Source organism: Carcharodon carcharias, chromosome X (assembly GCF_017639515.1).
Source record: "Carcharodon carcharias isolate sCarCar2 chromosome X, sCarCar2.pri, whole genome shotgun sequence".
Taxonomy (NCBI): Eukaryota; Metazoa; Chordata; class Chondrichthyes; order Lamniformes; family Lamnidae; genus Carcharodon; species Carcharodon carcharias.
The window spans coordinates 10532251-10560085 of NC_054507.1; the positions used below are offsets into that span (position 1 = coordinate 10532251).

A 27835-nucleotide genomic window follows, 5' to 3' on the forward strand; every position below is an offset into this window, starting at 1 on the left:
CCCCCCGTCTCCCCCTCTCCGTCTCCCCCTCTCCGTCTCCCCCTCTCCGTCTCCCCCTCTCCGTCTCCCCCTCTCCGTCTCCCCCTCTCCGTCTCCCCCTCTCCGTCTCCCCCTGTCTTTGCTGACTGAGCCGTTACATCTTTCTTGCATCTTTGGTTTTAACCATCAGACTTCGTGATTCCACCTGGATCAGTAACAGTGACCTGAGGGAAGTGATGTCATAATCTCATACAATTATAAGATGATAGTATTCCCAAAATGAAAGCACCAAGAAGGTTGGAGACATTGGCAAATTCTCCTGTTCATTAACCCACTGCACACCTGTCCGAAGTCACCACTAGTGCTAGACCCTCACCAGGCTCCACACCCTAACAGCACACAACAGAAGCTGAAGTGATTAATCATAGTGGCCTAGATAAAGATGGACGAGGGCACAGACTGGGCAAGAATGACAGGAGGCGGCGATACTTTACCTGCTTGACTTGCTCCAATCTCCAGAGTCTGGGAAATGGAGGCTCAGCTTGACAGGGGGCAGGTCCATCTCGACCGAACGCCAAGACCATGTGGATCCCACCCACCGTTTTCAGTGAGTCTCCGGCAGGCTGGCAAATTCACAACCAGTGTGTTGCGCCATCTGTGCTTTACCTGTCGCTGCCAGTTCCACCCATGGGACAGGTTTGACGTTACAGAACCACTGCCAATTGGGCAAGGGAGCTTAAAAATTTCCACCTCCTCCCTGTGCTCGCTCATTGCTGCAGCAAACAGAAGCTAATGCCACCCCTCCATACACACATGCACCGAAGCCCTGTCATTTCCTGTTTCAAATATTGATCCAATTACCCCTTGAAAGAAGCGATGGTCTCTGCCCGGCAGCAATTTCAATTTCCAATAGCCCTCAGTGCGAAGAAGTCCCTGCTCAGCTCTCTCCTCCCTCTCAGTGACAACACCGAGAGAGCAAAGCCAGCCATATAAACGTGTGCTGGGCACAGAGAGGGCAAAGCGAGGCGGCAGAGTGGAAAAGCTGGCAGACTAGGAATGGAAGAGGTGAAGGTGGCGAGGGGCGGTGAAGTAGTGGTGCCCTCGCAGCCAGCCTCACTGCAGACTGCCAAGGCCATGCCAAGAGTCTCCACCCTTACCCATTAGTCGCCGCCGCAAGCCCAGGATCTATTGGCAGGGCATCAGAGCCCAGGGAACCGCCAGCCTTGCCAACACACTGGAGAACGATCGTATCATAAACACAACAGAACAAGCTTCAATTAGAGTCAAATTAGCAGCAACTAGGAGTGCCGGCACACCCAGTGGAGTGTCTGACTGTTCAAAGTCTGCTGCTGGCACTGTGCCAGTCCTGGAGAATGCTTTGATACAGAGCCCTCAGCGGCCAGCCAGCTCTTCATCACCTCACTTCAACCCTTGCGGTGCAGCTATCTTCAAAATGACTGTTTTGTGATCTCATCAAAGCTGAACTCTGTTACATGTCTCTATTCCCACACAGCCTGGCAAATAAAAAGATTAAATATGAGCAATGCTGCTGGGTGCATAAACATTCAGTACAGCAGAGGCAACAGAATCACAGCGCACAACCCTGCACCACCACCCCACTTCCCACAGGCCAATTAGCCCAGATCAAGTGTCACTAGCCAACATCCCAAGAGGTTCCCATGCAAAGCTGGTGCTTCAGGGATGACAGGGATAGCTTGTGGTTCTCTGCCCGACCGTCAAACGGACACGACAAACAAGAGAAGATGCAGCGCTTTCTGCAAAGATGATCTTGGGAGACGACCCTTGGCCATTCATGCCTAGTCTGCGCCCGACCCTTCACCCAGCTCAGTGCCCATTGTTGGACAAGAGTCACTGAGATTAGTGGTGGGGGGGGGGGAAGGAGGAAGAAAGTGTGTGTGTGTGTGTGTGTGTGTGCGCACGTGGGTTTGCATTCAATCCACCACTTCTGCACTTTTGTTAAACAATCATCACTGCTTCACATGCGCGCCCCCCCCTCCCCTGCTCAATTCTAGCAGCCGGGCCATAACCCCAATCTGCCCAGCAGCACAGGGCACACCAAGAGTGCTACGCAGGCTGCACGGAGTTGGGGGGGGGCGGGGGGGTGGTGGGGGGTGGGGGGGAGTGGGTGGAATGCCAACCTCAGCAGAGCGACGGGTAGCACGCCACAACCCGCCTCATCATCACTGGGTTGCAGGGGTAACAGAATCGTTGCTATTCCCCTGCTGAGAAAAGTCAGAGGAGGACAGCGATGCCCCCTGCAGTCGAATAGCATCCTTCGATCACATCTCGTCCAATAGTATACACAGACAGTCTGCAGCATTACATCCTGGATGACAAGTTATAGTCTCACCGGAAGTGTAGCCAGCATGTCCCTGAAGGGCTGCTCACTTCCGGTGTGTTAACATGAGCACCAAACATGGGGCTTCGTCCTATCGTGTCACCGCACCTTTCATGTCCGTGCGGCACACTCCCTCAGCGGTGCCAGCCTGGATTGCGTGCTCGAGCCTCCGGAGCGGGTCTCGAACCCACGACCTCCTGACTCACAGGCAGGAATGCTACACACTGAGCCGCAAACAGTAACTCCAGGGAGCTAGCTGCTTGCCACAAGTCTCGCAATTCCCAGTGCTTACAGGAAATACTCAGAAAAGTTATGCTGTAAAAAGTGAAAGGGTGGTGCATGCCCAGATGTGACCCCTGCAATGAAACAGGGCATCCAACAGAGCACTGTACAGACAGCAGGAATGTGCTCAGTTGCAGACCCTCACACAATGCACCGAGTACATACTGGCCATTCATACTGAAAGCTGGCGAAAGAGAACCTGACAGAAGGATTTAATTTAGCATCAAGTTCAGCACGATGTAAATCCGATCACCGCATATATTCCAAACCCAAAGCTCTGCAGTAAAACTACATCACACTTCCTGCATAACGTGACACTCAGCATCAGCATCTGTCGGGAAATGGATGTGGATTGTGTGAGCTGGAGAACAGGAAGCTGACTTAAACATTTACAGTCCTGCCGAGCATTTTAAACAGCACTAGGACAATTCAGGCCCGATCCAGCTTCTTTGTTACACACCCTTCATTCTGAAGTGATGCTTCTCCACAACAGGACTCAAAGCCAAAGACAATTAAATCCTTCTCAGTCCCGAACCCCACTCCAAAATAGACACTTTCAAATAACAGGGTTCAAGAGGTGGAATTTGGTCTTTTATGAGTTTTTAAAAAAACAGAGCAGAGAGATCAAATAGTATGAAGTTTGATTCACAGTTTGGGCTTGGTTAGGTGACTCAAACAGGTTTTTGGGGTAGGGTAGTGGGGAGGGTGCTTGAAATTAGTCCCTTGACCCCAGAAGGAAAGAGGGCAAAAAAAAAAAGGTCAGCTCAAGTTCTTGTTCCTGATAGCTGAACAGCAATGCCTGCTAGGCCATGCGGTAAGGGTAGGATCAGGCTTGGCAATGCCACCTCTATGGTCGATTAGCCTACACACAGCTGGGTGGAAGAGGCGGCTTTGGGGAGCTGGCAGTGCCCACAGAACCAAGACTGGAGAGGAGGGAAGGGGGACACTTGGAATTTGGCAACTTTGTCCTCAAGTGTGGAGAACTCGGCCTAGTCAATAGGCTTTGCCCAGAGCTCAGCAACATCGAATATTGAACATTTGAAGCCAAGACAATCAGTGCTGGGAGTCTCCCTCAACCCTGAAGGAATGGAATATCCTACTAACTTTAACCCATGATTTGTCTATTTTTGAAACCTGATTGAGAAACGTGGACTCTTTCCAACACATTTCCTTCATATCTGTGCAGCCAGGTAAAATCAAATGATGTCCAACACAGCTTGGCAATCTGAATGCAAACTTCTGCAGCTCTCTCCTCATCTTCAGTACTCTCATTTGGACCTCGCCAACCGAGGCTGTCCAAACATCTCAACCAAAACAGAATCGCTCCTCTTTCTGGTACAGACCCAGCACCTGCTGCTTTAATGTGTGCTCGATAAAGGCATAACCTTAACTCCTGCACACACACCAAGAAAGAGGAGATTGTTTCCGAGACATTGTCAGTCATCGGTTTACAAATTTAAGATACTTTCTGAAAACCATCTCCGACTGATTCATTTCCAAACATTTGCCCAGCCCCTCGCGGGACACTGGCACAAAACACCAGAACCCTTCGTGATACAGCAACTGCAACTCAAATCGACTAGCAGAATCTCGAGCATCTCCATGTTACACATCTCAATCACCTGGCAATTAAAAGTGGACTTCCAGAACCTCCTCGTGAGGAAGACTGACATTGCGTTGGCATTTCAGTACCTCAACAGACCTTTGACCTCTGCTGACCAAGGTCTTTGCAGAACCATTGGTAATTTATTTTGAGGTATTCTGATCCCAATGGACATGCACAGTAGCAGACGGTAACTAGCTGCTTGTGGGTTGCTTGTAATTATGCAAATATATATTTTGAAAAGATCTTCTTTCTGTGCCAGCAAAGATAAAGGCAGCACCTAATCTAGATTGTTCAGTGCCTCCCTACCACACTGTGAAGGCCAAAGGTAGAAAAGCATTAAAGAGGCTAGAGTCTCTGGCAACTTAGTCAAGGAGAGCTACAAGTACTCAGACCTTTTAGCTTGGAACAGGTAGTGCAAATTGAATGTTGCTACCCAGATGAATCTGTTTTTGTCCCTACTTCCATTTAATCTTATTTCGCAATAAACTTCACGGGTCACTGACCTGAGACATTAACTTGGGCTTGCTCTCTCTGCAGACGCTGTGTGCGTTGCTGAGCAATTCCAGCATTTTCCGCTTCAGTTCTCAATAAAGTTGAATGGTTGTTTGCCAGCTCTTGCCCTTTGATCTTTCAGAGTAATATTCTCCACCCCTGCCCCAAACCCCAGCACTCATTAAACAAATGAGGGAAGACAAATTTCAGTCTCAAAGGAGAGTTAGCAGGCGCATAATTTTGTGTTTCGTACTTGTGGCTCCATAATCTCTAGTCAAGTGCCAACATGTAACCCCATGTCATAGATCTGGTGGTCCAACATACGTTTTAATGTTATAATATATGAAACATCCTATTCAGCAGTGATGTTACAGGGGAGGAGGGGACTGATACAAGACCAGGCCTGCACAGGCTCACATTAAACCGGCATCCAGATGTGACCACATCGGAGCACCTGGTCTGCCAGTTGGTCACCTCCACTCCAGCAGAGGGCTGCCAGATCACTCGATTCCCATGCCCCTGGGATTACTCCATTACCCAGAGGGCAGATGTTAATCACTGTGACTAAAAAGTGACTCAACACAGACATTTACTCATTGAGTCTCTGATTAATATTCCATCCTGTTGCTTAATATTTGAGCTCGAGGACAACGCAGCTGGCTTTTGGGAAGGAGGTAGTCAGGGAGGGGTGTGGGGGTGTGGGGAGGGGTGGGTGGGGGGTGGTGGAAAAAGAAGTTAGTAGGCTCGACTGCCAGACAGTTGAACAAAGCCACAGCAATGAGCCAGTCCCAAGGCTTTGGCTGCATTGCGAGTGCCAATTCTACCTTCCACCCAAAGTTACATCAGTTTCCTGGTATTGTCTGGCCAAAGGTGCTGCCAAGCGGTGAGGTCACCAGGGGCCCAGCACTTAAGAAGGGAACATCCACGGTCGTGGGTGAGTGAGCGAGGAGCGATGGCAGCAGGACTGCCGCATTGAGTAACGAAATGGAAGTTGCTGTAGGCCGCTGTCTCATCAGAGGGAGACGACTGGTGGCGAGTTTAATCCGACGGTCACCACAACTCAGGTGAGGGACGAAGTGGAGTCTGTGTATGCCCTCAGTCAGTCTGGAATTGAACCAGCACTGTTGGCATTACTCTGCCCCACAAACCAGCCATCCAGCCAACTGAGCTAACCAACCCCCACACATTGAACAGCAAAGGCAGGTGCAGCTGCAGACAGATGCGAGAACACAAAGATCACACCCCAGTTGCTTGAGGCACAACTTGAGTCGCACTGAGCATCAGATAACTCCAAGATAGCCCATAACCAAGGGCATGCTGCAGTGACTCAGTCAACCAAAGAAAGGCTGAAAGAAAAGAGAGAAGCTGTTGAAGCTTTTCATCTTGCATTCATCAGGACAAATTCGCAAGAATACCGAATCTGAAAGGGATCAACTATTTATACTGCATGGGAAGAGAATGCTGATTGACATTTACTGAAGTGCACTCTCTTCCCATGCACTATAAATAGTTGTTCCCTTTCAGATTTGGTATTCTTGCGAATCTGTCCTGATGAGTGCAAGATGAAAAGCTTTGACAGAATGTCTTTTTTTTTCAGCAATACTCAAAGTTCTGTATGACCAAACGACTAAAGAATTGTGAATTCAAGATTGGGCATTCTGCCACAAGATTCATTTTAACTACTGCCCTATCTCCCTTGGGGTTGTTCACAGGATGTCAGGGGATTTGACCGTGTAATCCCCCAGAGTGTTATTCTGTTGCTATGGCGATGTAGTGTGTCATTTGGTTGGTGCTGACCACAGGGTTTTCAGGCTGTAAATAGACACATCCTGATGTCACTGAGAGAGCAAGTTCCAGGGCCAATTTGAGCGCGACGGTTTCCTTTAACATTAAAGAACCACTTGCAAATCCCAAGGTCAGGAAATGAATGGTCTCCTTTTCCTTTTGGATTTATTTAAAAAAAAGACTTCTACCGAGGAAAATCAAAAATTGAGACAATGGCTGAGTGCTCGACACAAGAGACAGAACTATAATCAGGCCATTCTGCTGTGGGATATCAGAGCGTGGGATGACCAAGGACAATGCAATGAGCATTTCCAACATGGAGAGCCCAACTACATTTGACTGACTTTCAAAGCCACTGCCATCAACATCTGGAAAGTTGGGGAGTCACCATTGATCAGAAGCCAAACTGGATAAGCCATATCAATACTGGCTGCAAGAGCAGGACAGAGACTTGGCTTGTGTGGCAACTGGATCAAACAAAACCTGTTGGCCATCTGCAAGGCTCGAATCAGGGATATCAACTATTTTGCCTTTGAGGATGCACCTCCGACAGCACCCAAGGAGCGTGACGCAATCCAGGGCAGAATATTTCACTGAATCAGAACCATGAGACTCAACTGCAGCCTCTCCATTACTGCCACACTGAGACTGCAATTCATGGAGGCCACTTCACTAGCACCTTCCCTCCCCTCCAGCCTGCGCCACACGGAGGAACAAAAACAGCCATGCTGTGGGAACGCCAGCGCTTCCCAGTCACACGCCATCTCAGCCTGTGTCACCACGATTTCATCATCGCAGGCGAGAACCCCGGAACACGTCACCAAGTGCGTGACAGGAAGTCAAAGTGGTGGCTCACCGTCATCTTTTCGATGGCCACTGCAGATAAGCAATGAAATACTGACATCACCAGCAGCACCCACGGCCTGGGAACAAAGTCAAAAGGATAGAAACAAAGATTACATTTCTATAGCACCAGCCACCATCACAGGAGCTCTCAAGATGCTTTACAGCCAATAGGGCACTTTGGAAGCGTGCTCATCAGTTTCAGGCAAGAAAGGCAACAGCCAATTTGCACACAGCAAGCTCCCACAAGCAGCAATGTGATCATGAACAGCTTATCTGCCTTTTGTGATGTTGGTTGAGGGATAATATTGGCCAGAGCACCAGGGAGAACACTCCGGCTCTTCCTTATAATAGTTCCTCAGGATCTTTTACGGCTCCCCAAGTTGGCAGACTTTGGTTTGACATTGTATCCGAAAGACAGTACTGCCTACAGTGTGGCACCTATTCAGTACAGCACCAGTGGCAGCCACCAGACTCAGAGGCAAGGTGTTATGAACTGAGAAACAGTCAACACCTGGGCTGTACAGGGATAAAACTAACTTAACTTAATATACTTCCAAGTTGCATAGATGCTTACTTCAAAATGTATCCCCAAAGATTGTTCGGGCACACAGGGCAGACCCGTCCCCACCAGTCCTGTACCCCAGTGTTATACAGTGACAGACCCGTTCTCACCAGTACTGTACCCCAGTGTTATACAGTGACAGACCTGTCCCCACCAGTACTGTACCCCAGTGTTATACAGTGACAGACCCGTCCCCACCAGTACTGTACTGCAGTGTTATACAGTGACAGACCTGTCCCCACCAGTACTGTACCCCAGTGTTATACAGTGACAGACCTGTCCCCACCAGTACTGTACCCCAGTGTTATACAGTGACAGACCTGTCCCCACCAGTACTGTACCCCAGTGTTATACAGTGACAGACCCGTCCCCACCAATACTGTACCCCAGTGTTATACAGTGACAGACCCATCCCCACCAGTACTGTACCCCAGTGTTATACAGTGACAGACACGTCCCCACCAGTACTGTACCCCAGTGTTATACAGTGACAGACCTGTCCCCACCAGTACTGTACCCCAGTGTTATACAGTGACAGACCTGTCCCAACCAGTACTGTACCCCAGTGTTATACAGTGACAGACCTGTCCCAACCAGTACTGTACCCCAGTGTTATACAGTGACAGACCCGTCCCCACCAGTACTGTTCCCCAGTGTTATACAGTGTCAGACCTGTCCCAACCAGTACTGTATCCCAGTGTTATACAGTGACAGACCTGTCCCCACCAGTACTGTACCCCAGTGTTATACAGTGACAGACCTGTCCCCACCAGTACTGTACGCCAGTGTTATACAGTGACAGACCTGTCCCCACCAGTACTGTACGCCAGTGTTATACAGTGACAGACCTGTCCCCACCAGTACTGTAACCCAGTGTTATACAGTGACAGACCCTTCCCCACCAGTACTGTATCCCAGTGTCCACCAGTACTGTATCCCAGTGTTATACAGTGACAGACCTGTCCCCACCAGTCCTGTACCCCAGTGTTATACAGTGACAGACCTGTCCCTACCAGTACTGTATCCCAGTGTTATACAGTGACAGACCTGTCCCCACCAGTACTGTAACCCAGTGTTATACAGTGACAGACCCTTCCCCACCAGTACTGTATCCCAGTGTCCACCAGTACTGTATCCCAGTGTTATACAGTGACAGACCTGTCCCCACCAGTCCTGTACCCCAGTGTTATACAGTGACAGACCTGTCCCTACCAGTACTGTATCCCAGTGTTATACAGTGACAGACCTGTCCCCACCAGTACTGTATCCCAGTGTTATACAGTGACAGACCCGTCCCCACCAGTCCTGTACCCCAGTGTTATACAGTGACAGACCTGTCCCCACCAGTACTGTATCCCAGTGTTATACAGTGACAGACCCGTCCCCACCAGTACTGTATCCCAGTGTTATACAGTGACAGACCTGTCCCCACCAGTACTGTATCCCAGTGTTATACAGTGACAGACCCGTCCCCACCAGTCCTGTGCCCCAGTGTTATACAGTGACAGACCCGACACCACCAGTCCTGTGCCCCAGTGTTATACAGTGACAGACCTGTCCCCACCACTACTGTACCCCAGTGTTATACAGTGACAGACACATCCCCACCAGTACTGTATCCCAGTGTTATACAGTGACAGACCTGTCCCCACCAGTACTGTACCCCAGTGTTATACAGTAACAGACCTGTCCCCACCAGTACTGTACCCCAGTGTTATACAGTGACAGACCTGTCCCCACCAGTACTGTACCCCAGTGTTATACAGTGACAGACACATCCCCACCAGTACTGTACCCCAGTGTTATACAGTGACAGACCTGTATCCCAGTGTCACATTGAAATAACTCTTACCAAAGTCCTTGAACATGTTGTCACCTCCCAAATCCGTTCCCATCTCTCTCAGAACTCCCTGTTTGAATCCCTCCAATCAGGTTTCTGCCCCTGATACTGAAATGGCTCTTATCATAGTCACAAATGACATCCTAGAAACATAGAAACTAGGAGCAGGAGTAGGCCATTCAGCCCTTCGAGCCTGCTCCGCCATTCATTATGATCATGGCTGATCATCCAACTCAATATCCTGCTCCCGCTTTCTCCCTATATTCTTTGATCCCTTTTGCCCCAAGAGCTATATCTAACTCCTCCTTGAAAACATACAATGTTTTGGTCTCAACTACTTTCTGTGGTAGCGAATTCCACAGGCTCACCACTCTCTGTCTGAAGAAATTTCTCCATCTCAGTCCTAAATGGTCTACCCCATATCCTCAGACTGTGACCCCTGGTTCTGGACTCCCCCACCATCGGGAACATCCTTCCTGCATCTACCCTGTCTAGTCCTGTTAGAATTTTCTAGGTTTCTATGAGATCCCCCCTCATTTTTCTGAACTCCAGCGAATATAATCCTAATCGACTCAATCTCTCCTCATATGTCAGACCCGCCATCCCAGGAATCAGTCTGGTAAACCTTCGCTGCACTCCCTCTATAGCAAGTACATCCTTCCTCAGATAAGGAGACCAAAACTGCGCACAATATTCCAGGTGTGGTCTCACCAAGGCCCTGTATAATTGCAGCAAGACATCCCTGTTCCTGTACTCGAATCCTCTCGCTATGAAGGCCAACATACCATTTACCTTCTTTACCGCCTGCTGTATCTGCATGCTTACCTTCAGCGACTGGTGTACAAGGACACCCAGGTCTCATTGCACATTCCCCTCTCTCAATTTATAGCCATTCAGATAATAATCTGCCTTCCTGGTTTTGCTACCAAAATGGACAACCTCACATTTATCCACATTATACTGCATCTGCCATGCATTTGCCCACTCACTCAGCTTGTCCAAATCACACTGAAGCATCTCTGCATCCTCCTCACAGCTCACCCTCCCATCCAGCTTTGTGTCATCTGCAAATTTGGAGATATTACATTTAATTCTTTCATCTAAATCATTAATATATATTGTGAATAGCTGGGGTCCCAGCACTGATCCCTGCGGTACCCCACTAATCACTGCCTGCTATTCGGAAAAAGACCCGTTTATTCCTACTCTTTGTTTCCTTTCTGCCAACCAGTTTTCTATCCATCTCAATGCATCACCCCCAATCCCATGTGCTTTAATTTTACACGCCAATCTCTTATGTGGGACTTTGTCGAAAGCCTTCTGAAAGTCCAAATAAACCATATCCACTGGCTCCCCCTCATCAACTCTACCAGTTACATCCTCGAAAAATTCCGGTAGATTTGTCAAGCATGATTTCCTTTCTGTAAATCCATGCTGACTCTGTCCGATTCTGCCACTGTTTTCCACGTGCTCAGCTATTAAATCTTTTATAATGGATTCTAGAATTTTCCCCACTACCGATGTCAGGCTGATTGGTCTATAATTCCCTGTTTTATCTCTACCTCCCTTTTTAAATAGTGGGGTTACATTAGCTACCCTCCAATCTGTAGGAACTGTTCCAGAGTCTATAGAATCTCGGAAGATGACCACCAATGCATCCACTATTTCTCGGGCCATTTCCTTAAGTGCTCTGGGATATAGATTATCAGGCCCTGGGGATTTATCGGCCTTCAATCCCATCAATTTCCCCAACACCATTTCCCTACTAATACTGATTTCTTTCAGTTCCTCCCTCTCACTAAACCCTGTGTTCCCCAACATTTCTGGTATTTTATTAGTGTCCCCCTTTGTGAAGACAGAACCAAAGTATGTACTTAGTTGGTCAGCCATTTCTTTGTTCCCCATTATAAGTTCTCCTGTTGCTGACTGTAAGGGACCTACATTTGTCTTCACCAATCTTTTCCTCTTCACTTACCTATAGAAACTTTTACAGTCAGTTTTTATGTTCCCCGCAAGCTTACTCTTGTACTCTATTTTCCCCTTCTTAATCAATCCCCTGGTCCTCCTTTGCTGAATTCTAAAATGCTCCCAATCCTCAGGTCTGTTGTTTTTTCTGGCCAATTTGTATGCCTCTTCCTTGGATCTAATACTATCTCTAATTTCCCTTGTAAGCCATGGATTGGCCACCTTTCCTGTTTTACTTTTGCGCCAGACAGGAATAAACAATTGTTGCAGTTCACCCATGAACTCTTTGAATGTTTGCCAATGCCTATCCACCGTCATCTCTTTAAGTAACATTTCCCAATCCATCATAGCCAACTCGCGCCTCATACCATCATAGTTTCCTTTATTAAGATTCAGGGCCCTAGTCTCAGAATCAACTATGTCACTGTCCATCTTGATGAAGAATTCTATCATATTATGGTCACTCATCCCCAAGGGGCCTTGCACAACTAGATTGCCAATTATTCCTTTCCCATTACACAATACCCAGTCTAGGATGGCCTGTTCTTCAACGTATTGGTCCAGAAAACCACCCCTTATACATTCCAGGAATTCCTCCTCTGCGGTATTGTTACTAATTTAATTTGCATATTAAAATCACCCGTAATTGCAGATATTCCTTTCTTGCATACGTCTCTAATTTTCTGTTTAATGCCATTCCCAACATCACCACTATAGTTTGGACGTCTATATACAACCCCCAGTAATGTTTTTTTGCCCCTTAATATTTCTCAGCTCTACCCATACAGATTCCACATCGTCGGAGCTAATATCTTTCCTCACTATTGCGTTAATTTTCTCTTTAACCAGCAATGCAACTCCACCGCCTTTTCCTTTGTGTCTGCCCTTCCTAAATACTGAATACCCCTGGATGTTCAGTTCCCATCCCTGGTCACCCTGCAGTCATGTCTCCATAACCCCGACTATATCATACCTGTTTACATCTATTTGCGTGGTTAATTCATCCACTGTATTGTGAATGCTCCTCGCATTAAGGCACAAAGGCTTAAGACTTGTCTTTTTCACATTACTTGTCCTGTTCCCACTATTTTTCACTGAGGCCCTGTTTGATTCTTGCCCTTGATTTCTCTGCCTATCACTTTTCTTATTCCCCTTTCTGTCTTTTGTTCTTGTCCTTGATTCCCCCTCCTCTGACTCCTTGCATAGGTTCCCATCCCCCTGTTATTTTAGTTTAAACCCTCCCCAACCGTTAGCAATATTCCCCCAGGACGTGAGTCCTGGTACTGCCCAGGTGTAACCTGCCCAGTTTGTACTGGTCTCACCACCCGCAGAACCCGTCTGAATCTGAAACCCTCCCCCTCAAACCATCTCTTCAGCCACGTATTCATTCGATATATCCTGCTCTGACTACTCTGACTGGCACATGGCACTGGTAGTAATCCTGAGATCACTACCTTTGAGATCCTACTTTTCAGCTTACTTCCTAACTCCCTATATTCTGCTTTTAGGACCTCATCCCTTTTTTAACCTATGTCATTTGTACCGATGTGTACCATGACCACTGGCTGTTCACCCTCCCCCTTCAGAATGTCCTCTCGCCACTCTGAGCGTGACTGTGACACAGGTAAACTTTCCCTCCTCGTCCTTCTCAACCTGTCTGCAGCCTTTGACACGGTTTGACCACACCATCCTCCTCCAACACCTCTCCACTGTCGTCCAGCTGGGTGGGACCTGCTCTCACCTGGTTCCATTCTTATCGATCTAATCGGAGCCAGAGAATCACTGGAAGTGGCTTCTCTTCCTGCTCCTGCACCATTACCTCTGCTGTCCCCCCAAGGATCTATCCTTGGCCCCCTCCTATTTCTCATCTACATGCTGCCCCTCAGCGACACCATCCGAAAGCACAGTGTTAGTTTTCACATGTACACTGATGACAGCCAGCTCTACCTCACCCCCACCTCTCTCAACTCCTCCACTGTTAGTAAATTATCAGACTGTTTATCCGACATCCAGTACTGGAAGAGCAGAAATTTCCTCCAATTAAACATTGGGAAAACTGAGGCCATTGATTTCAGTCCCAACTCCAAACGCGATTTCCAAGCTACTGATTTCATCTGCCTCTCCCTGGCAACAGTCTGAGGCTACACCAGACTGGTCACAACCTTGATGTTATATTTGATCCCAAGGTGGCTTTCCAAGCACATATCCACACCGTCACTCCGAGTACCTATTCTCACCAGCGTAACGCTGTCTAACTTTGCCCCTGTCACAGCTCATCTGCTGCTGAAACCTTCACTCAAGCCTTTGTTACCCCTGGACTTGCCTTTGTTCCATACAAACTAGAAGCAGGATTAGGGCATTTGACCCCTCGATCCTGTTCTGCCATTGAATAAGATCAGGGCTGATCGGGTTGTGGCCTTAGCTCCACCTTCCTGCCTGTCGCCACCACACCACCTCCCCCACCCACCTCCGCCCCCCACCCCACCTCCATAACCCTTGACCCCCTTCTCAAAAATCTGTCTAACTTGGCGTGGGATATATTCAGTGACCCAGCCTCCACTGCTCTCTGAGTGAGAGGATTCCATAGACTAACAATCCTCAGAGAAGAGCTGCCTCCTCATCTCCGTCTAAAATGGAAGACTCGATTTTGAAATTGTACCCCCTCGATCGAGATTCCCCCCCCAAAGGGTGAAACACATCCTCAGCATCTACTCTATCAAGCCCTCAGATTCGGCTATTCCAATGCTCTCCTGACTTCTCTCCCACATTCTGCGCTCCGTCAACTTAAGGTCACTGATGGCTCTGCGGTCCGTCTCCCAATAGGCACCAGGCCCCATCACCTATGACCCCTGCGCTCGCTGACCTACATTGCCTCCCATTTAAGGAACGCCTTGGATTTGAAAAGTCTCATCCTTGTTTTCAAATCCGTCCATGGCCTCGACCCCACCTCTGACCCTATCTCTGGAAACTCCTCCGACCCCATAACCCCCTGAGAAGTATTTTGGGAACGCCTGATGACGTGATCAGGTGCGACATTTAGCCTGAAGAGGACTTTCCTGACACCAGGCGCCAGCGTCTCTCTCTTATTGGTTTGTACCTGCCCTTCAGTCAAAACGGGGATTTAGGTGGACAGGGGAACATTCCATACCTATTACATACCTCAGCACGCTGTCTAAGCCTCCCCTCCCTCGTTGTGAGTCTGAAAAGTGCCGACAGTTGTGTTTCATTTCCTTCCTGTCAGTAATGTTGTCGGTGAGAGGGAAGCCTGCGTGGGTTAGCATCATGAAGCTGGAGATGTCTCACTGTGTTCGGTGGGTGTTGTGTAATAGGAGATTTCGGAATTGTTTGACCTCCCTGTCAGTGAAGTTGAGGATTGTCTCAGCTTAAAGCAACACAACCCGATGTTTGAACCAAGCTTGTGATTGGAGCATTACCCCCCCTCGACCCCCGCGATTGTCAGACATGAGAGTTTACAGCACGAGGTGTGAGTGGTGAGTGATTAAAGGGATAGAGAAACAAAGTGGGATAGGAAAGGTCCATCCTGAGCACGACCAGTTAAAGCAGGACCATGGTGCTCTAGTACAGGCTGTGTTTACACATCAGTACATGGAGCAGCTGTCAGTTGCGCAGGTGAGACTGGGCTTGCTGGATTTGGTGCAAACTCCTCGCTCTCCATTCCCAGAATATTCTTTGCAACCCCATTTCCACACTGCACTCGGCAGAGTTAGGGCAATGGAGCACATGCAGCTTTGAGGGGATTCCTGACCCCACACTCCAGATTCACTCGAGGGGCTTTTCGAAACTGCATTGTGGGGATTCATTATATGGAAGGACTGAACTCGATGGGCCAAACGAGCTCCTTAATCTGTTACTAATCTCTGAACATCTGTATGTTTTAGAGAATTATAATTTCCCCATTTTTTTCCTCAACTGCTCAGAAGATGGATCCCTGTCCATAAATAGACAGTTGTGTGTTAATCTCCTCACTGTCCATGTGTGTGTTCAGAGAATTAGCCGGAGATATTTAGTCCTTTCCATGTCCATGTTCCGAATGTTAGCGCTGGGAATGGGACTGTCACGATTATAGCATTCAGTTTACAACATCAAACACTCCCAGGACAGGTACAGCACGGGGTTAGATACAGAGTAAAGCTCCCTCTACACCGTCCCCATCAAACACTCGCAGGACAGGTACAGCACGGGGTTAGATACAGAGTAAAGCTCCCTCTACACCGTCCCCATCAAACACTCCCAGGACAGGTACAGCACGGAGATAGATACAGACAAAATCTAATTCTACACTGTCCCCATCAAACACTCCCAGGACAGGTACAGCACGGGGTTAGATACAGAGTAAAGCTACCTCTACACTGTCCTCATCAAACACTCCCAGGGCAGGTACAGCACGGGGTTAGATACAGAGTAAAGCTCCCTCTACACTGTCCCCATCAAACACTCCCAGGACAGCTACAGCACGGGGTTAGATACAGAGTAAAGCTCCCTCTACACTGTCCCCATCAAACACTCCCAGGACAGGTACAGCACGGGGTTAGATACAGAGTAAAGCTCCCTCTAAACGTCCCCATCAAACACTCCCAGGACAGGTACAGCACGGGGTTAGATACAGAGTAAAGCTTCTTCTACACTGTCCCCATCAAACACTCCCAAGACAGGTACAGCACAGGGTTAGATACAGAATAAAGCTCCCTCTACACTGTCCCCATCAAACACTCCCAGGACAGGTACAGCACGGGGTTAAATACAGGGTAAACCTCCCTCTACACTGTCCCCATCAAACACTCCCAGGACAGGTACAGCACGGGGTTAGATACAGAGTAAAGCTTCCTGCACACTGTCCCCATCAAACACTCCCAGGACAGGTACAGCACGGGGTTAAATACAGGGTAAACCTCCCTCTACACTGTCCCCATCAAACACTCCCAGGACAGGTACAGCACGGGGTTAGATACAGAGTAAAGCTCCCTCTACACTGTCCCCATCAAAAATTCGCAGGACAGGTACAGCACGGGGTTAGATACAGAATAAAGCTTCTTCTACACTGTCCCCATCAAACACTCCCAAGACAGGTACAGCACAGGGTTAGATACAGAATAAAGCTCCCTCTACACTGTCCCCATCAAACACTCCCAGGACAGGTACAGCACGGGGTTAAATACAGGGTAAACCTCCCTCTACACTGTCCCCATCAAACACTCCCAGGACAGGTACAGCACGGGGTTAGATACAGAGTAAAGCTTCCTGCACACTGTCCCCATCAAACACTCCCAGGACAGGTACAGCACGGGGTTAAATACAGGGTAAACCTCCCTCTACACTGTCCCCATCAAACACTCCCAGGACAGGTACAGCACGGGGTTAGATACAGAGTAAAGCTCCCTCTACACTGTCCCCATCAAAAATTCGCAGGACAGGTACAGCACGGGGTTAGATACAGAATAAAGCTTCTTCTACACTGTCCCCATCAAACACTCCCAGGACAGGTACAGCATGGGGTTAGATACAGAATAACGCTCCCTCTACACCGTCCCCATCAACGCTCTCAGGACAGGTACAGCACGGTCTTAGATACAGATTCAAGCTCCCTCTGCACTGTCCCTATCAAACACTCCCAGGACAGGTACAGCACGGGGTTAGATACAGAGTAAAGCTCCCTCTACACTCGCCCCATCAAACAATCTCAGGACAGGTACAGCACGGGGTTTGATACAGAGTAAAGCTCCCTCTACACTGTCACCATCAAATACTCCCAGGGCAGGTACAGCACGGGGTTAGATACAGAGTAAAGCTCCCTCTACACTCGCCCCTGGCAGATCACCGTGCAGTAAGCCAAGCTGGAAGTCTGGTAAGTTCTCAGTTGTGACTGCTCCCTCCTCCCCCCAAAACAATCCCTGTCAGATCTCGTTACCCTCGCAAGCAACCAGGAGACAACAGCACAACCTGCTTGTTCTGTATTAACCAAAGTAGGGAGGCTGAGCTTCACTTATACAGGGCACTGGAGAGACCACATCTGGACTACTGTGTACAGTATTGGTCACCTTATTTAAGGAAGGATGTAAATGCATTGGAAACAGTTCAGAGAAGGTTTACCAGACTAATACCTGGAATGGGTGGATTGTCTTATGAGGAAAGCTTGGACAGACTAGGCTTGTACCCGCTGGAGTTTAGAAGAGTGAGAAGTGACTTGATTGAAACGTATAAGATCCTGAGAGGACTTGACAGGGTGGATGTGGAGAGGGTGTTTCCCCTTGTGGGACAATCTAGAACTAGGGGATCACTGTTTAAAAATAAGGGGTCGCCCATTTCAGACAGAGATGAGGAGAAACGTTTTCTCTCAGAGGGTTGTGAGTCTTTGGAACTATCTTCCTCAAAAGGTGGTGGAAGAAGAGTCTTTGAATATTTCTAAGGCAGAGCTAGATAGATTCTTGATAAGCAAGGGGGTGAAAGGTTATCGGGGGTAGGCGGGAGGTTACAGTCAGATCAGCCAGGATATTATTGAATGGCAGAGCAGGATTGAGGGACCGAGTGGCCTACTCCTGCTCCCAATTCAGCTCACACCTGGAAAAAATATGGACCAGCAAGCTAGGGTGCCTGGATAATGCCCGGTACCCACAAAACCAGAACAGCAGACAGAGCGGGCAGGAGAGAAAGGGAATGGGTGGCGAGAGGAAAAAACGGAGTGAATATTCAACAAAAGAAATCGCTCCTAAAGATTACAGTGCAGCCTTGGCCCAGACAAGGATTCACACAATACACGAGCACACGGACTTAATTCGACAGTGACAGACTAGAGGGAAGGCAAGCGGCTAGGCAGCGGATCAGTGCACAGAGCTGCCCAACAAACCCTTATTTGTTTGGAAACTGGGATTTCCACCGTTGGTTTTAAAATTAGAATGGGGGATTATTTTCCATTCAGGATATTTTTGCTGAATGCTGGTGTCAGGAGGAACAGAACTGAAGCCACTGCCAGGTGCAGAGGACAAGGGCGTTGCAGTGTCGGTATGAGCCATAGGGTGGCGCCACAGCCAGCACATGGACCCGAACGCGATTGAGGAAGGGAAGTCTGGGACCGGCCACAACAGTATCACACTCCCCAAACACCTCTTCATCCTGTTTCTCAACCACACCGATCACCAACTGCTGTGCTTTCAGCAAAGAGAGAGCATTGCATTTCCTCATGTATCAACTAAAATCACAACTAATTGGAAATGGGACCCACAACGAGAAGAAAGGAACCAGTACTGTTCCCCAGTGTTATACAGTGACAGACCCGTCCCCACCAGTACTGTACCCCAGTGTTATACAGTGACAGACCTGTCCACACCAGTACTGTACCCCAGTGTTATACAGTGACAGACCCGTCCCCACCAGTACACTACCCCAGTGTGATACAGTGACAGAGCCGTCACAACCAGTACTGTACCCCAGTGTTATACAGTGACAGACCCGGCCCTCCCTGTACTGTACCCCAGTGTTATACAGTGACAGACCCGTCCCCACCAGTACTGTACCCCAGTGTTATACAGTGACAGACCCGTCCCCACCAGTACTGTACCCCAGTGTTATACAGTGACAGACCCGTCCCCACCAGTACTGTACCCCAGTGTTATACAGTGACAGACCCGTCCCCACCAGTACTGTACCCCAGTGTTATACAGTGACAGACAATTCCCCACCAGTACTGTACCCCAGTGTTATACAGTGAAAGACCCGTCCCACTACTCCTGTACCCCAGTGTTATACAGTGACAGACCCATCCCCACCAGTACGGTACCCCAGTGTTATACAGTGACAGATCCATCCCCACCAGAACTGTATCCCAGTGTTATATAGTGACAGACACAACCCCACCAGTACTGTACCCCAGTGTTATACAGTGACAGACCCATCCCCACCAGTACTGTACCCCAGTGTTATACAGTGACAGACCCGTCCCACTACTCCTGTACCCCAGTGTTATACAGTGACAGACCCGTCCCCACCAGTACGGTACCCCAGTGTTATACAGTGACAGATCCATCCCCACCAGAACTGTATCCCAGTGTTATACAGTGACAGACCTGTCCCCACCAGTACTGTAACCCAGTGTTATACAGTGACAGACCTGTCCCCACCAGTACTGTTACCCCAGTGTTATACACTGACAGACCTGACCCTACCAGTACTGTACCCCAGTGTTATACAGTGACAGACCCATCCCCACCAGTACTGTATCCCAGTGTTATACAGTGAAACAGCTGTCCCCACCAGTACTGTACCCCAGTGTTATACAGTGACAGACCCGTCCCCACCAGTACTGTACCCCAGTGTTATACAGTGATAGAAATGTTCCCACCAGTACGGTACCCCAGTGTTACACAGTGACAAACCCGTCCTCACCAGCACTGTACCCCAGTTATACAGTGAAACACCTGTCCCCAACAGTACTGTACCCCAGTGTTATACAGTGACAGACCTGTCCCCACTAGTACTGTACGCCAGTGTTATACAGTGAAACACCTATCCCCACCAGTACCGTACCCCAGTGGTATACAGTGACAGACCGGTTCCCACCAGTACTATGCCCCAGTGTTATACAGTGACAGACCCATCCCCACCAGTACTGTACCCCACTGTTATACAGTGAAACAGTTGTCCCCACCAGTACTGTACCCGAGTGTTATACAGTGAAACAAATGTCCGCACCAGTACTGTACCCCAGTGTTACACAGTGATAGACCCACCCCCACCAGTAGTGCACCCCAGTGTTATACAGTGACAGAACCGCCCCCACCTGTAGTGTATCCCAGTGTTATACAGTGACAGACACGTCCCCACCAGTACTGTACCCCAGTGTTATAGAGTGACAGACCCGCCCCACCAGTACTGTACACCAGTGTTATACAGTGACAAACCCGTCCCCACCAGTACTGTATCCCAGTGTTATACAGTGACAGACCCATCCCCACCAGTACTGCACCCCACTGTTATACAGTGAAACAGTTGTCCCCACCTGTACTGTACCCCAGTGTTATACAGTGAAACACCTGTCCGCACCAGTACTGTACCCCAGTGTTATACAGTGACAGACCGGTTCCCACCAGTACTGTACCCCAGTGTTACACAGTGATAGACCCACCCCCACCAGTACTGTACACCAGTGTTATACAGTGACAGACCCGTCCCCACCAGTACTCTACCCCAGTGTTATACAGTGACAGACCTGTCCCCACTTGTACTGTACCCCAGTGTTATACAGAGACAGACCCGTCCCCACCAGTACTGTACCCCAGAGTTATACAATGACAGAGCTGTCCGCACCAGTACTGTATCCCAGTGTCATACAGTCACAGACCTATTCCCACCAGTACTGTACACCAGGGTTATACAGTGACAGACCCGTCCCCACCAGTACTGTACACCAGTGTTATACAGTGACAGACCCGTCCCCACCAGTACTGTACACCAGTGTTATACAGTGACAGACCTGTCCCCACCAGTACTGTACCCCAGTGTTATACAGTGACAGACCCTTCCCCACCAACACTGTACCCCAGTTTTATACAGTTACACACCTGTCCCCACCAGTACTGTACACCAGTGTTATACAGTGACAGACCTGTCCCCACCAGTACTGTACACCAGTGTTATACAGTGACAGACCTGTCCCCACCAGTACTGTACCCCAGTGTTATACAGTGACAGACCCTTCCCCACCAACACTGTACCCCAGTTTTATACAGTTACACACCTGTCCCCACCAGTACTGTACCCCAGTGTTATACAGTGACAGACCCATCCCCACCAGTACTGTACCCCAGTGTTATACAGTGACAGACCCATCCCCACCAGTACTGTACCCCAGTGTTATACAGTGACAGACCTGTCCCTACCAGTAATGTACCCCGGTGTTATACAGTAACTGACTCGTCCTTACCAGTAGTGTACCCGTGTTGTACAGTGACAGACCCGTCCCCACCAGTACTCTACCCCAGTGTTATACAGTGAAAGACCTGTCCCAACCAGTACTGTACCCCAGTGTTATACTGTGACAGATCCGTCCCCACCAGCACTGTATCCCAGCGTTATACAGTGACAGACCTATCCCTACCAGTACTGTACCCCAGTTTCATGCAGTGACACACCAGTCCCCACCAGTACTGTTCCCCAGTGTTATACATTGACAGACCCGTCCCCACCAGTACTGTACCCCAGTGTTATACAGTGACAGACCCGTCCGCACCAGTACTGTACCCCAGTCTTATACAGAGACAGACCTGTCTCCACCAGTACTGGACCCCAGTGTTATACAGAGACAGACCTGTCCCCACCAGTACTATTCCCAAGCACTGTTCAGTGCCTGACAGTGAAGTTAGTGAGGGGTAGGGGGGCTGTGAGAAGAATGGAATCAGCCCGGGTTGCTGCTCCTGAATACTATGTCGTGATCCCGCTGGGAAATCCTGGTATTTGAATAACAAACAGAACCCCAACATGTTACCCATACAGTGTCACCCGCCTGTTCACTCTGCAGAATCCAAGGTGCGCAACTTGAGTGTGCCTGGAAAACCTGGGGGGTCGCAGACAGAGGCAGCAGCAGCCAGGGCTCGGGTGGCCAGTGTGGTGGGGGTCGCATGTGGGGGGCATGCAGGAGTAGGGTTGACAATTGGCCACAATAACCCAAACTGGCATGGGGCACCGTGAAGTCAGAGCTGAAACGCTCGATTGCTAAAGCAGAATTCTGGCTTTGGCGTGGGCAAGCGTTCGACATCCCACATCTCGTTCCTCCAGATTTCATTCGAGTTTCTTAAAGGGGCAATAGACCCTGCGAGCAAACGGGGATTCTGTGACAGGAAGATGCTCTCACAACTGCAGCCCACCCACTACTGTGTGTGCCCTGGACCCAGAGCTGAAAGGCTCTCTTGGGGCTGCGGGGGTAGGGGCGTTTGGCAATCACCCACTGCCAGCTTCCCGGCTATCGGGGGAAGGAAGACTTGCAGCCGAAGCGGGTACCCACCCCCGCTACAAACCACACCCCCCCCCCCCACAAATAAAGCAAGAGCAAACGTGCAGCTTTGAACAGAAAGCAGCCGCTGTGCTCTCCCAGGCACACAGAGGTGCAGAAATCCTGCAGCATTACATCAGGCGAGTCACACACATGTTTGACAGGCCCTGGGGATCAAGTGTAAGCAACCGAGGAAATCTCAGAACATCTGGACTGCTTGTCCGGCGCTGAATTCATTCGCAACAGTCATGTCACCACTTGGCACTCTCTCTCTCTCTCTCTCTCATGGACCCCCCCTCCTCATGCGTACACACCCAGTTCGAGTCACATAGGACTTGGGAGCAGGAGGAGGCCATTCAGCCCCTCCAACCTACGCTGCCATTCGATAAGATCATGGCTGATCTGATTGTGGTCTCAACTCCACATTCCTGTCTGTCCCCTTGACTCCCTGGTCTAGTGAGACACCAGCCTTATATAAATTCAATAACCCAGCCCTCCAGTGATTTCCGAAGAGAATTCCACAGACTAATGACCCTCAAGAGAAGAAGATTTCTCCTCATCTCCATTTTAAAAGGGTGACCCTCTTTATTTATAAGTGGTGTCTCCCACTTCCAGCTGAGCATGTGATAAGGGTGTGAGGGCTGAGGGGGAGGGGGGGAGAACAGAAGGGAGTGGGGGAGGGGAACAGAACAAGGCATTTCTTCTCCAACTGACCAGTTGAGGCTCTGCCCGCCCTGCCTTGACAATACCCGGAGATGGACCCGTCACCGAACATCCTGGGCATCTCTGCCGCTTCAGAGTGGCATTCAACAGCAACCCTACCCTCACCATCTGGCTGCAACCCCACCTAGGCTCCATTCCTTCACACCCTACCTGCCCCTAGCCCCCCACCCTCCCCCCCGGCTCACCTCGAGAGGTTAAAGATTGCTTCTGGGAGCCGCCCGGAGTTGGGAATTCTGTTCGGATGCAGGCAGCCGCAGCAGCCTTTCCAGGCAATTGGGAAAACGAGGACCGCTTAGCGTCTGGGCACACTCGGGAATATCCCCCAGGGTTCGCTTGACATGTGGGTCAGTGCCACTGCCGGAAAGGAGGGCCGGATCTGCCCCATCTCAAACCAGCGCTGGAGTGGGCAGAATGCCCACAGCCACAGGGCACTGGCTGCCCTGTCACTCTTCGAGTTAGAGAACATTCAAAAAAAAAGCAGACAAGGGTTGAGCTTTGGGAGGCAGCAAATGTTTCAGAAATAATCCAGTTAAACACAGCCAGAGTTCAACAGCGGTGGGCAGGGAGGGGTGTACATTATAGCAAAGGGGCAGGTCTCGGGAGGAGGGGGTCGCCTCTACAGTAAAGTTGAGTGGGGGTAGGGTCGCCTCTACAGTAAAGTTGAGTGGGGGTAGGGTCGCCTCTACAGTAAAGTTGAGTGGGGGTAGGGTCGCCTCTACAGTAAAGTTGAGTGGGGGTAGGGTCGCCTCTACAGTAAAGTTGAGTGGGGGTAGGGTCGCCTCTACAGTAAAGTTGAGTGGGGGTAGGGTCGCCTCTACAGTAAAGTTGAGTGGGGGTAGGGTCGCCTCTACAGTAAAGTTGAGTGGGGGTAGGGTCGCCTCTACAGTAAAGTTGAGTGGGGGTAGGGTCGCCTCTACAGTAAAGTTGAGTGGGGGTAGGGTCGCCTCTACAGTAAAGTTGAGTGGGGGTAGGGTCGCCTCTACAGTAAAGTTGAGTGGGGGTAGGGTCGCCTCTACAGTAAAGTTGAGTGGGGGTAGGGTCGCCTCTACAGTAAAGTTGAGTGGGGGTAGGGTCGCCTCTACAGTAAAGTTGAGTGGGGGTAGGGTCGCCTCTACAGTAAAGTTGAGTGGGGGTAGGGTCGCCTCTACAGTAAAGTTGAGTGGGGGTAGGGTCGCCTCTACAGTAAAGTTGAGTGGGGGTAGGGTCGCCTCTACAGTAAAGTTGAGTGGGGGTAGGGTCGCCTCTACAGTAAAGTTGAGTGGGGGTAGGGTCGCCTCTACAGTAAAGTTGAGGGGAGGGGGTCGCCTCTACAGTAAAGTTGAGGGGAGGGGGTCGCCTCTACAGTAAAGTTGAGGGGAGGGGGTCGCCTCTACAGTAAAGTTGAGGGGAGGGGGTCGCCTCTACAGTAAAGTTGAGGGGAGGGGGTCGCCTCTACAGTAAAGTTGAGGGGAGGGGGTCGCCTCTACAGTAAAGTTGAGGGGAGGGGGTCGCCTCTACAGTAAAGTTGAGGGGAGGGGGTCGCCTCTACAGTAAAGTTGAGGGGAGGGGGTCGCCTCTACAGTAAAGTTGAGGGGAGGGGGTCGCCTCTACAGTAAAGTTGAGGGGAGGGGGTCGCCTCTACAGTAAAGTTGAGGGGAGGGGGTCGCCTCTACAGTAAAGTTGAGGGGAGGGGCTCGCCTCTACAGTAAAGTTGAGGGGAGGGGGTCGCCTCTACAGTAAAGTTGAGGGGAGGGGGTCGCCTCTACAGTAAAGTTGAGGGGAGGGGGTCGCCTCTACAGTAAAGTTGAGGGGAGGGGGTCGCCTCTACAGTAAAGTTGAGGGGAGGGGGTCGCCTCTACAGTAAAGTTGAGGGGAGGGGGTCGCCTCTACAGTAAAGTTGAGGGGAGGGGGTCGCCTCTACAGTAAAGTTGAGGGGAGGGGGTCGCCTCTACAGTAAAGTTGAGGGGAGGGGGTCGCCTCTACAGTAAAGTTGAGGGGAGGGGGTCGCCTCTACAGTAAAGTTGAGGGGAGGGGGTCGCCTCTACAGTAAAGTTGAGTGGGGGTAGGGTCGCCTCTACAGTAAAGTTGAGTGGGGGTAGGGTCGCCTCTACAGTAAAGTTGGGGAGTTTCAGACACGGTAAAGAAACTCTTACGCTGGAATTGGAGTTGGGACAGAGGGTAGAACATACTCTGTAAAGCAGAGCTGAGTTTCCTCAAACTCCCCACGCCCAGGTAGGGTCCGGGCCCGCTATTCAAAGCCTGTCCCCGGTCAGGAAACACACAAGTTGGGCTGTACAAATCCTACACACACACACACACACACACACACACACACAGAGTCTCCCAGCTCCAGAGTGGGAGAGAGGGAGGGAGGGAGAGAGACCAACCTCCCTGGCTCTGAGCTTAAACTAGGAGGCTCCTGGATCTGCACTCGGTCCCTGTGCCCTCAGTTCACCCTTTGGGTGATGCCCCAGATTGGGTAATGCACCTTTTGCCCAATGCCCAACAAATAAATCATTGAAATAAACGAGGGCAAAAGGGGAAAAAAACACCGTTAGCGATTTCAGTTAAAATCTTCTAATGCACTTTTTTGTGGTTTTAAGAGCTCCTCTTAAGAAATCAGATATTCCAAAAAAAAAGGACTAATTGCTTCCCCCCCCCCCCCCGAAACCAGTTGTTGAAAGTTTGCAGAACTTTCTTCTCTGAAATTGTTGGTAAAACAAAAATAAAACATTTTTTTTAAATAAAGAAAAAAATTCCAGACACACTCACGTTCCTGGGCTGGGAATGTAAAACTCCACGGCAAAACCGAAATAGCTGCTCTGGGGTCCGCTGTATACGGTGGGGCTGAGAGAGTCCAGGTTAAATCCCACTGACCCAGAGGAAAACACAAACACCAGGCAGCAGCTGAAGAACTGGCTCAAACTATGTCCAACTGCAGCCGCAGGGCTCATGGCTGCTGCCGCTACTCTCGCTGTCTCGTCCCGGCGACTTGAATCACTCAGTCCTCTTGCATGGCCAACCCCAAGCTCACTGAAAGAACGAGAACCGAGCACCAGAGACCCTGATCTTTCAGCTGACAAAGGGTGTTCCCGAAACATGAGGTCATTTGGATAAGGGAGGGGTTTAAGAGTGGAACAAGTTTACTGCTTAAATGGTGTTCGCATTATCCACCCACTACCCCCCCCCCCCCCCCTGTCATGGAAAATCCCGCTCCCATACACCAAGTCCCTGATCAAACGTCAACGCTGTGTGCTCTCCACAAGGTGCTGACTCTCTCCTATTGCAGCCAGAAGCCAGTACAGAGCTTCACCCAAGTCACCATCCACATTAGCAAGGCAAGGTCTGATGATCTCCTGTCGACTTTGCCAGGCACACAAGCAGCCTCTCTCCCCCAATTTCCGGTAGGGGTCAGTGGTTTAAGAATCAGCCGCAGCAAAACGATGGCTGACTTGCCCTTTTCCCCAACTCCTGTCCCAGTTCAGGCGGAGGGAGCCGGGCACAGAAGGCAGCCGGCATTCTATGAGGACACGACGACTTCAACTCCCTCAGCCACTCGAGTGATTTTGCACCAGCTCAGTTGGGTTTACTGTTCCCCTCCCTCCCTGTTTGCATTCCCAGACAGCCTGTGTCAGGAGGAGGGAGGAGGATGTATGGAGTGAGGGGCAGGAGTACCTTATGCACTGTCCTGCAGAACAGTATTTACCTAAAAGTACTATCCCCATCCAGAGCACTTCATATCCTGGGTTGGGACACGGAGAAAGATTATCCAAGGTTGGGACACTGGGACAGATTATCCCGGGTTGGGACACCGGGACAGTTAATCCCAGACTGGTACATGGGGACAGGTTATCCCAGGTTTTGACACGGGGCCATATTATCCCAGATTAGAAATGGGAAAGATTATGAAAGGTTTGGACAGGTGGACAGATTATCCCAGGTTGGGACATGGGGACAGATTATCCCAGGTTGGGACATTAGGGCACATCATCCCAGGTTTGGACACAGGGACAGATTATCCCAGGTTGGGACATTAGGACACATTATCCCAGGTTTGGACACGGGGACAGATTATCCCAGGTTGGGACATTAGGAGACATTATCCCAGGTTTGGACATGGGGACAGATTATCCCAGGTTGGGACATGGGGACAGATTATCCCACATTGGGACAAGGGGACAGATTATCCCAGGTTGGGACACGGGAACAGATTGTCCCAGGTTGGGAAACAGGGACAGATTATCCCAGATTGGGAAAAGGGGGCAGATTATCCCAGATTGGGACATGGGGACAGATTATCCCAGATTGGGAAAAGGGGACAGATTATACCAGATTGGGACACGGGGACAGATTATTCCAGGTTGGGACACGGGGACAGGTTATCCCAGGTTGGGACATGGAGACAGATTATCCAAGGT

At 49.9% G+C, this 27835-nt stretch overlaps 1 protein-coding gene across 1 annotated transcript in view; it reads right to left on the minus strand.

The window, feature by feature from the left end:
* Nucleotides 1–26533, minus strand: part of LOC121273341 (integrin alpha-5-like) — a 627886-nt gene extending 601353 nt beyond the window's left edge. The window contains exon 1 of the mRNA XM_041180492.1: nucleotides 26190–26533. Coding sequence (XP_041036426.1) covers nucleotides 26190–26518 — 329 coding nt within the window. The 5' untranslated portion in view covers nucleotides 26519–26533. The remainder of the gene's footprint in view (nucleotides 1–26189) is intronic.
* Between the last annotated feature and the right edge of the window lie 1302 nt (nucleotides 26534–27835).